The sequence below is a fragment of the Nicotiana tabacum genome, chromosome 6 (genome assembly GCF_000715075.1).
Source record: "Nicotiana tabacum cultivar K326 chromosome 6, ASM71507v2, whole genome shotgun sequence".
Lineage (NCBI taxonomy): Eukaryota > Viridiplantae > Streptophyta > Magnoliopsida > Solanales > Solanaceae > Nicotiana > Nicotiana tabacum.
This window is the reverse complement of record NC_134085.1, coordinates 209,968,424-209,979,854: the sequence shown is the minus strand read 5'-3', so window position 1 is coordinate 209,979,854 and position 11,431 is coordinate 209,968,424. Positions and strand designations below refer to the sequence as shown.

At 38.1% G+C, this 11,431-nt stretch overlaps 1 protein-coding gene across 1 annotated transcript; it reads right to left on the bottom strand.

Moving 5' to 3' along the window:
- Window positions 1-9,781: 9,781 nt before the first annotated feature.
- Window positions 9,782-10,747, bottom strand: LOC107806348 (uncharacterized). Its single transcript, XM_016630492.1, has one exon. The coding sequence runs from the start codon at window positions 10,745-10,747 to the stop codon at window positions 9,782-9,784; it is 966 nt and encodes a 321-aa protein (XP_016485978.1).
- Between the last annotated feature and the right edge of the window lie 684 nt (window positions 10,748-11,431).

The window sequence follows — 11,431 nt, the reverse complement described above, 5'->3', positions numbered from 1 at the left end:
GCAACAGCAGTAACAGCAAGCATTGCGATCCCATGGTAGTCCCAGCTACCGAAGCTTCTCGAACTACATTGACCTGATTCCTGTTTAGCCCAGGATATGTAGGAAATCTTTGAAGCAAAGATTCGGTCAGATCTTTCAAAACATGCTTCACACGGAGTAGTCCATAGGCAAAAATCGCTCATACCCGCTCACTTTATCTTTGCACGAAAACTCTTCGTGTTTCCGAACAAAGAGGGGCAGCTGTGAGCACGTGATTTTTGTTTCGCGCGACAATCGCTCCAAAAGAAATAAAAAATGTGACAAATGGTCCTGCTGTACAGGTTTTGGATTTTGTGTGGCATATTCGTTAGTTATCTGTAATCCCGTCCGTGTTTATTTTTAAAATAAATAAATAAAAAATGTGCATCTTTCATTTTTATTTCTGTCATTAAGTGATGTTAGTATAATTAATGTCAATTGTATGTAAAATGTTGTTTATGGTTTTATATGGTATTATTTGGTAAATTAATTCAAAAGAAAAAAAAATAAATAATAAAAGAGAAGAAAGAATTCTCGGACTTGGGCCAGTCCAATTTTAAATAAATTGGCCCAAACAACTCAGCCCAAAACCCGTGCTTGCCCCGGTCCAGACCAGCCTACTTTAAGAACGTCCAAACGACGTCGTTTTAATCCAGTCTGATCTGGGCCGTTGATCTCAGATTGATCAACGGCCAAGATCACTTACCCATAACCCACTGATGAACCCGACCCGTTTCCACCTGGACCGACCCAAACCCCTTTAGGATGAAACGACACCATCTCCCATCAGCCAAGAGATCCTGACCCTTCATCGCACCCCATCCAACGGCTAGGAATCAACCCCTCACTAACTATATAAACCCATAACCTTTACCCTGCCCCCCTATCCGAACCCCCAGCCTTAGGTCACCTTCGTCCTCATCCCCTTCCCCTCCAAACCCTAGCCGCCCCTGTATTCTTCACCATGAAAGCCGGCGGCATGAACGCCGGTGGCCTTCACCTTAACACCATAGGACCATCTCACCCCCTGAACATGGATCTGTGGACCGTTTAGTTCGAATCATCCTCTAGGTCCTCGAATCTTCATTTGAAGATTCGAGCAAAACTCAATCTACACCGATCTGCCCTAGATTCATACCAGACAATCACCGGACCCCCCTCGTGACCAAACCATGCTTGGTTTGGTCCGAATCTAACCAAGAAAGCCCAAAACCCAAATCTGCCCTCTAGAACCCTAGGTTTCCTCGTACCTGTTCCGTGCCGGTTCGAACCAAGAGAATAGGGTCTAATGGACCTTAATCGAAGTGTTTCTCATTTGAGAAACATTTCGATTAAAGTCCGTTCAACCTTGAGAAAGGGTCTGTACAACACAAGCTGATTTTTCCTATTTCTGCTTTCAAAGTTTAAGGTAAGTTTGTTTTCTCTTTGTTATTCAGTACGTGTGTGGTTTAAAGGTCTGTTCGTATTGGCCGAATGTCTTGTGTAATTTGTTGTCTTTGAATTTTTTTCCAAATGTATCCTGTCCACCTTTCCTGAACCTATGTGTTTGATTAAAGGCCTTCTTCTATTCACTGATAACATGTATGTATGTATGTGCTGTGCAATTAGCTGAATTTCAAATTTGAACTGATTAACCGATTCCTCGAGTACAATTCTGCTGGGTCAGTATGACTCGAGTCATGTGTTCGATACTATTAAACATCTGATTTTTGGTTACGATTGTACATGTTATGATTAATATAGTCGAGTCGACATGTGTCGTCAATTAGTTTCAGCTGCCTGAACAATAACAAATCGATTTGCTTCTGCTAAGCATTGCCTGAATCAATTAGGAACTGAGTTTAGTACTTATAATTGTTAATTTGAATCAGAAATGTAAAATCAATGTTTTGTTCAGTTACAGTTCTGAAATTGGAGGGCATGTGCACTTGTGCACCACATGTGCATTTGTGCACAGCCTGTGTCCTGCATAAGGGCTTTTTGAATTAAATAGTTTGACAGCATATGCTGTCAGACTACATTCTGCTGCCCATACTCTACTTTAGTTTCAGAAATAATAAACATTACTCAAAAGTGAGTCTGCCAGGGAATATCATGGGGTTTTGTTTATACTTAATTAGCTAAGTGGAATCTGAAATAGGAGAGCACATGGGAGGGGTGTTCTAATTGTCTGAACAGGCTGTTAAAGGTTTTAGGTTTATAAAAGAGGGGACTTCCATCAGTTAAAGAAGGAGGAGGAGGACATCAGAGATATCCGAGAAGAGAGAGCAAAAATACACACACATTAACACACACAGATAGAGGATAGATCTGATAAGAGGAGAGGATAACAACAGGGAGGGGAGAGATTTTTGAAAGGAAGAGAGAAATAGAAGGGAGATACAGATACACATTGAGAGAGACACACGTAAAGGGAAGCTGAAACCAAACAGAATCAGTTTCTAAGTGAGAAAGAGAGTTTATTTTGGAAATCAGGAGGGGGAATTTAGAAAAGAAATTCTTTGTTCGACTGGAAACACTACTTTTCCTCATCCTTTCGTGTTTGAAATCCAGCATCCAGTTTGGTCTGTTTCTATCAGATTTTAGGATCTTCCTTTGAGTTTTGGAAAAGATCAACATTGAGTACTGTACCATTGGTTCACTGCTTTGGTCTGTTTGGTCTGGGATTGTCATTGCTGCTGTGTTGCTTTTGTTGTTACTACCATTCTTGTGTTGCTGCTACTGACTCTTCTGCTTCCACTTCTTCTTTGCATTTCAGTATCCAGGTACACGTTTCAAGTCCCATGTTGGTGTAACTGTAACAATCTGAAAGCATGAAATGAAAAGTTGGAGAAATTTAAATGTCTGTTGTAATACTCATGGCATAATTGATTTCTTTCTATATAATTGATTAGTTTGTAATTTCAATAGCAGGGAAAGATCAGTTGATGCTTAACTAAGTTTTAGTCTCTTGCGTCTTAGTTTATAGTCGTTTGTTGTTACGAGGTATGTAATTGTACAGTACACAGAATGTACAGATAATTGACATAGCGACTGACCAGATTCTTGTTAGCTATAATGATATGCATACGATAGAGTACTTCCATTTTTTGATGTTCTGTTCTATTTTTAGTTTCCTTTATCAGGACCCGCTAGGCAGTATATGGAAGCGCGTTCGAATCCCTATTAGTAATAACGCCTAGTAGTTAATTCCCTTAATCTAGCCTAAATAAGTCTAGTGAAATTCAATTAAAGAAACATTTGGATGCAAGTATAGCATATCATCAGCTCGCATGTAGTCTCTTTGTCAAATTAAAGCATTCTTTCCATGAATTATAATGTTTTCTCCATTTTGTAAATAATTAATCAGAAGTTGATAAGAATCCGGATTAGGCCAAAGCATATAATTAAATTAGCATGTACCTTTTCCTTCTAGTTTTAGAGACAAACGCATTAGAAATGTAGCCACTTTAGGATATCCTTTCTAAAAAAGAGACGAGCCTCGCCAAATAAAAATTGCAAAATTGCGGGGCCCTCAATAAGTAACCATAATAATTATTTAGAATTCAGGATAGGCCGTTTTAGTGAATTTCATGGCCTCCTACAAAAATAATAACGCGCTAGACTCTTTAGGCGCGACTTAATTAAATTACATTCTTAAACTCGGGTGCGCATTGATGTGACCCGAATCCAAATCTCAACGGAGTCGAAATGGTCAACAACTACGGGTGCATTGATTGCGACGTGGTTCGAGATACATTTTCGCGACGTTGCAAATTCTATAAAAATAAATGATAATAATAAAAGCGGTTTAAACTTAATAAAAGCACATAAGTCACAACATGTATTTAAATCAGATATTTAGCCATTATAACAATTTAAGCGACCGTGCTAGAACCACGGGATTCGAGGGTGCCTAACACCTTCCCTCGGGTCAACAGAATTCCTTACTTAGAATTTCTTGTTCGCAGACTTCACTTGGAAAAGTCGAAAATTTCCTCGATTTGGGATTCAAGATAAACCAGTGACTTGGGACACCAAAAGCCAAACCTTTCCCAAGTGGCGACTCTGAATTAAATAAATAATCCCATTTCGAATATTGTCACTTAAATTGGAAAAACTCCCCCGCGCATTTAACCCTTCGGAGCGGGCGCGCAAAAAGGAGGTGTGACACCAATAGATCCTCGACATGAGGAAAAATGAAAATAGAACAGTAGCAACAATCAGTAACGAGAACAAGATAAAAGAGAATATGGCGTAAGGAACAGCAAAGAAATTTACAATATCAAAATACGAGATTACCACTAATAACACAAGAATTGTTGAGAAACACACTTAATTCTTGACCTACTAACCTTCAATCTTAATCCTTGACTTCCAGACCTTCCTATCAAGGGTCATGTCCTCGGTCAGCTGAAGCAATTAAGTCATATCTTGCCTAATAACTTCTCCTTAATATTTCTTTGGTCTACCTCTAATTTTCCTCAGACTCACCAAGGCCATCCTCTCATACTTCCTTACTGGGCCATCCTCTCATACCTCCTCGTCACATGTCCAAACCATCTAAGTTTTGCTTCCCGCATTTTGTCCTCTATAGGGGCTACTGTTACCTTGGCCCGAATATCCCATTCATAATCTTATCAATTCTGATATGCTCGCACATTCATCTCAACCTCTGAATCTTAAACTCTAAATATTTTAGAAAGACTTTCCAAAGTATTTGCAACTTTTTACTAAAATTCAAGAGAGTCAAGGTAAACAACAAGGTCCATATCCGAGTAGTTTCCTGTATTTAAGACATGAAGAAGAGAATATGTGGATTCATGTGGAGAGTTTGAAAAACATCTACAGTACCATTTTTGGCTTTTACATTTGTCTAAAATTGATTATCCTATTCTTTCTTTTTTTCCCCTTCTAGTCAAAACAGTATTTCAAATTTTGAAGTGAGGTGGACTACTAAACAGCAAAACAATCAATGATTACGCGTGAGTGAGTTCTTTGGTGTCTCCGTGGACTCAATAATACGTGTTACTCAATTTGGCAAATTAATTCAGCACGTTGTAATTACTAATATTGCTACTTTCTACTCATACAAGGTATATTTTGAGTCATTGGCCCAATAGCCTTGATATCATTAGAGTTCCGCTGAAGGAGTTATTTTAAGTTGTTTAAATGTAAAACCAATTTGAGAGAAGGGTAAAAATGATTTCACATCGAGTGTTTACATCAGATCCTACTAATTTATCATGGTTAAGTGATAAATTAAAGTAAAATTATATATTAATTAATTATAGTTTAGTGATAATTATATTTATAAATATATAACTAACAATATTTTCATGACGCAATGGTAGAGATTACTTATATGTAGCTGTGGGTTTTGTTCGATCTCATTAATTAACTAAATTGTTTATAAATTGTACCTTGCAATTTATACGTTTGGGCAGAAATTAAAATCTTAAATTGGAGAAGAATACCATGACAAAATTGTAAGTAGGGTAACTTTAATTTTATCAGACGACTAGGACTTTTACATGCAGAGCTGTAATACGTGTAGAATAATAGTGTGTGTTCTAAAAGAAGATTATTTCAATCTTTTTCCAGTTCTTCTACTTCAACCTAACAAATGAAGACATTTACTGTTGGTGGGAGAAAAGTCTATTGCTCATAAAATAATTTTTTAACGACACATGCATTTATCAACTGCTCCACATACCAGAGTCAAAATTAAAAATGTCAATGATTAGCGAGTAATATGGGGCGAATCCATGAATACGCTGACTATCCCCAATTTCCTGATATTTCCACCTTTAATTATTTTAATAATCATGTAACAATAACAAAACTTTGCTCGACCGAATCACGGTTTAAAGGAACTGCTTTTCTTGGTCAACCACGATTACTATATGGTTTCTCGAACTCCCTTAGACTAATATACGTATTGGATTAAACTAGAAACACTGAAAGTATTAACTTAACCGGCTGAAGGTAATCTAGTATGTAATCCTACCTAGCTAATTAGCCTGGCCCCCGCCTATTTGGAGATGTGGATTAGAGACCTAAGCTGGAAGTTTCGTTGAGTTTGAGACACTATAATTCAAAAAGGAATTTAGTTTGTAACGACCAAAATGTCAAAATCAACTATCCATGAAGTTCAGCCATGGATTCTTAGCTGATTGAAGCTAATCTGATGAGTTTGAGTAGGTCGGTGAAACATTGGAAGAAGGTGGAGAGAGAATATTCGAAAAGATTCTATTTCTTCAACTATATCACGTGTATCTGTACATGTATATGTATATGAATGAAAACTAAGACTAACTCTACTACTAACCATGGTTAACTAACTCTACTACTAACCATAGTAAACTTAAGTTACAATTAGTATAACTAACTAACTGTCATTATAACTAACTAAGTAATATTGCTTGGCTCAATACTTCCCCTCAAGCTGGAGGGTAGGAACAAATTTCTACTCGTAACTTGCTCAACAGATGATAGTGTGGTGCTTTCCCAAGGCCTTTGGTAAGTAAATCTGCAAGTTGATCCTTAGTATTGACATGATGAGTTTGGATGAGACCTTGTTGCAATTTCTCCCGTACAAAATGACAATCGATGTCAATATATTTGGTCCTCTCGCGGAATATTGGATTGGCAGCTATCTGTATGGCTGCTTTACTGTCGCAGAAGATGTCTATGGGCAATTTCACAGTGATGCCTAACTCCTTAAACAGACCCACAAGCCATGAAAATTCAGCTACTGTTGAAGTCATGCTTCTAAACTCTGCCTCTGCTGAACTTCTTGACACTGTGCTTTGTTTCTTGGATTTCCAAGAAATAAGTGATTCCTCGTACATCACAATGTACCATGTGACTGATTTTCTGGACTGTGGACAAGCTGCCCACTCGGAGTCCCAATAAGCAACCAAGGAATGAGAGGTTGCAGAAGACATCAGTAAACCCAAACCTGAGCATTCTTCACATATCGGATGACTCTTAGGGCTGCATTCATGTGTGACATCTTAGGTGTGTACATGAATTGGCTCAAGACCTGAAGCACATAAGCTATATCAGGTCTGGTCATAGTAAAGTAGAGCAACCTTCCTACAAGCCTTTGATAGGGTTCAACATCATCCAGAATAGTATCCTCATTATCCTTGGTCTGCGTAGCTTCATCAAATTCCACTGATGTAAGCTTCTGATTAACTTCCAAAGATGTTGACACAGGCTTTGCTCCCCCCAGCCCTGAATCAGATATCAAATCAAGGGCATATTTGCATTGATTCATGAGGATTCCAGCCTTACTTCTATCAAATTCTATGCTTATGAAGAATCTAAGCTCCCCTAAGTCTTTCATTTTGAACTTCTTCTGAAGGTTATCTCTAGCAGCTTGAATAAGTTGCTGATTATTACTTGTCACCAGAAGGTCATCTACTTAACAACAACTAAAGCATCACCTCTCCTTTGTATAAACAAGGAATAATCAAAGTGGCTTTGGATAAATCCCAGGTCTTGGAGAGCTTCTGTGAGCTTCAAGTTCCATTGTCGAGATGCTTATTTGAGCCCATAAAGTGACTTTCTCAATTTACACACCTTGGCTCTAGACTCCCCCTTGGTGCCAAAACCCTGAGGAAGATGCATGTATACTTCTTCAAAGAGACCCCCCTGCAAGAATGCATTGTGCACATCCATCTGATAGATGTGCCAATGTTTTGAAGCAGCTGCAGCTATAACTGATCTGACAGTCACCATTTTAGCTACAGGAGAAAAAGTCTCCTTGTAGTCTAGACCTTCCTTTTGGCTAAAGCCTTTCGCTACAAGCCTAGCCTTGAACCTTTTCACCTCCCCATTGATTTTGTATTTGACTTTGTATACCCACTTGCATCCTCTAGGAGTTTTACTTTTAGGCAGATCAACTATATCCCAAGTCTTGTTATCTTCCAAATCTTGAATTTCCTGCTGCATAGCATTGACCATCTTGCATCTTTGGCTGCCTCATAGTAATGCTTGGGCTCAACAATGATTGATTGTGCAGTCAGACATTTCACATATGAAGGGGATAACCCATCATAGCTTAGATAATTGGATATAGGATATGCACAAGAACTTGTCACATAATCCTACATCCATCTGGGAGGTCCAGTTATTCTTTGGGATTTTCTGACTGCAATTGGTAGAACAACCTCTACATGTGAAGGAGGCTCAACATCCTGTGGTGCAGGACTATCAAGTTGTGCTTCAAGTAAATGAGAATCATCAAGTGCAAAGTCTTTGGTAGGAGTAGGTGGATTCTCCTGAACTGCATCAGAAACATGTGAAACTAAATGCTCATCTGTTAACTCAAGGACTGAAAATAAGGGATTACGCATCATCTTCATTTGTTTAAAAGGAAACACCTGCTCCTTAAACACCACATCTCTACTGATTAGAAATTGCATGGATTGCAAGTCATACAGTTTATAGCCCTTCTTTGTTGGTGAGTATCCCATAAACATTGTTGGCAATGCTCTGGCAGAAAACTTGTCTTGTTTACTTACATTTACAGCATAACATAAGCACCCAAACACCCTAAGGTGATCTAATGATGGTGTAGTGTTAAAGAATACTTCATAGGGGGACTTTCCTTTCAAGGTTGTAGAAGGCAATCTATTTATTATGTGTACTGCTGTAAGAACACGCTCATCCCAAAATCTTAAAGGTGTTGCAGATTGAAATCTCAAAGCTCTAGTTGTTTCAAGGATGTATCTGTGTCTTCTTTCTACTATACCATTTCGCTGCGGAGTATAAACAGATGTAGTTTGATGTACAATTCCTAATGTCTCAACTAATTACTTCATATTTGAATTAGCAAATTCAGAACCATTATATGTTCTCAGGATCTTAACAGAACAATCAAACTGAGTACTGATCATAAAAAATAATTTTTTCATTAACCAACAAGTCTCGTCTTTAGCATTCATAAGGAAGAGCCAAGTAATTCTAGAGAAATCATCCACTACTATAAGAAAAAATCTCTAGCTATCATAAGTGGGTACTCTGAAAGGTCCCCAAACAACAGTATGCAAAAGACCAAATGGTGCCTTAGCTCTACTAGTACTAACTGAAAATGGTAATCGAGTCTGCCTAGCTAATGGACAAACATGACACATTGCACAATCCCAGCTCCTATTACTAGTGTGAAGATTTTTGAACTTATCAATCCTCTTAAGTGTCTCCATAGGGAGGTGATCAAGTCTCCGGTGCCATATCTCCAGTTTTATTGAATCTTGACTAACTGACATAGAAGTAGGCATGATCGTGGTATGTACAGTTGGTGTAGTAAGCTTCCTCATGCATATGCAATCTTTGAGTATATACAGTCCATTTGTGTCACTACCAATCCCCAACACCTTCCCAGTGTAGAGATCCTTAAATACACATATATCAGGAAAGAAGGCTACCAAACATTGCAGCTCTTTTGTCAATTTTGAAACTGGCACTAAGTTATACTTAAAGTTTGGAACATGAAGAACATCACTAATTTGTTGGTTCTTGAAAATACTAGTTGATCCACTATGTGTAATTGCAGCCACATCTCCATTTGACAAATGAACTGAGTTAGGTTTTAGGAATGAGGTAGGGTTACATAATGCTTCTAGCATTGAAACCATGTGGTTAGAGCACCACTATCTGCAATCCAAACATTTTGATCCATGTTAGACATTAAGGACATTATAATACCTAAATCCATTCCTGTTGCATTAGCTGCTACTTCAGTCCCCTTGCCTTTAAGCAATTGTAGAATCTGCTAATATTGTTCTGGAGTGAATGTAGGAGCCATAGGAGTAGAACCAGTTGTTGTTGCTGGAATATCTTCAGCTGCAAAATTAGTTGTTGTCTGGGAATTGTACTTCTTTTTGAACTTGTTATCTTTTGGATATCCCACTACCGTGTAGCAAGTTTCTTTAGTATGGCCTTTCATGTGGCATACATCACACTGAAGACTGTAATTTTTCTTTGGCCTCTGCTGATTCCCAGACTTATTCGTCATCAACGTCGCCATCTCACCCCCATCAACAGTGGTAAAGGTGTTGAACATTGTCCTCTGACTCTCACGCTTTATTAACATAGAATAAGCTTTGTTCACAGATAGAACAGGAATCATCATCAAGAGCTGGCTGCGTGCTTGTTCATAAGACTCATTCAGTCTCATTAGGAATTTTAGAAGTTTTTGATGCTCCATGAATTGAACAAATTCACTAGAGTTAGCAGTATCATGACCAGGAATTGGAGCCAAACTATCAAATTCTGCACAAAGCACTCTTAATTTTGAGAAATAAGTCGAAATCGAACTGGTGCCCTGCCTAGCAGTAGCAATTTCTCTGTTGATCTGAAAAATCCTAGAGCAATCCACCTTATGAAATCGCTCCTTCAAATCGTCCCATACCTCATTATCATTTGACGAATATACCATCCCACTCAACAATTCCGGAGAAACATAGTTCATCAACCAAGACAATACAATCGCATTACAACGTTCCCAGAGATCTATGAGATTTGTACTGTAATTCTCCCTTTTGCATATGCCATCAATGGACCCTCGCTTATTTCGACCTAGGATTGGAATCCCCATTGCCCGGCTCCACACAGAGTAGTTTTCTGGTCCTCGTAATTGCAACAAAATCAACACAACTCCTGAATTATCATTTGAATTCAGGAAAAGCAGATGATTGCGACCTAATTTCTCTGGTTCAGTATTATCGACAGTCGCCATTGTTGATCTTTCAAATTAACTTGAAGAAGACTAAAATGGACGAAATTGAAAATGATTAGACCACACTAACGGCCGTGTGGCTGTGATACCATGTTAAAATCAGCTATCCATGAAGTTTAGCCATGGATTCTTAGCTGATTGAAGCTAATCTAATGAGTTTGAGTAGGTCAGTGAAACAGAGGAAGAAGATGGAGAGAGAATATTCCAAAAGATTCTATTTCTTCAACTATATTACGTGTACATGTACATGTATATGTATATGAATGCAAACAAAGACTAACTCTACTACTAACTATGGTTAACTAACTCTATTACTAACCATAGTAAACTTAAGTTACAATTAGTACAACTAACTAACTGTCATTATAACTAACTAAGTGATATTGCTTGGCTCAATACAAAATAAAAAAAGTTACTACTATTGTTCTTTTACAATATTGAGAGGACAAACTGAATGGACTAGATGGTAGGCTTCTTAATTTGTGGGTGGCTACAGTCATAAATGTTGCTCAACTAAAATAGTTGGCCTCATCATATTTTGTATGCTTGATACTTTCCAATGGCCCAAGGCATCAAACTTCTACTCAATATCCATTTCCAATCCTACCACAAAAGCTAGAATTGACATCTCAATATCTTGTACATTATCAATTTAATATAATCGCCAGTACAAGTATCTTACCT

Bases quoted from the DNA above. Each gene is read 5' to 3' on its own strand.
- LOC107806348 (XM_016630492.1), bottom strand. From the start codon at position 10,747: ATGGCGACTGTCGATAATACTGAACCAGAGAAATTAGGTCGCAATCAT.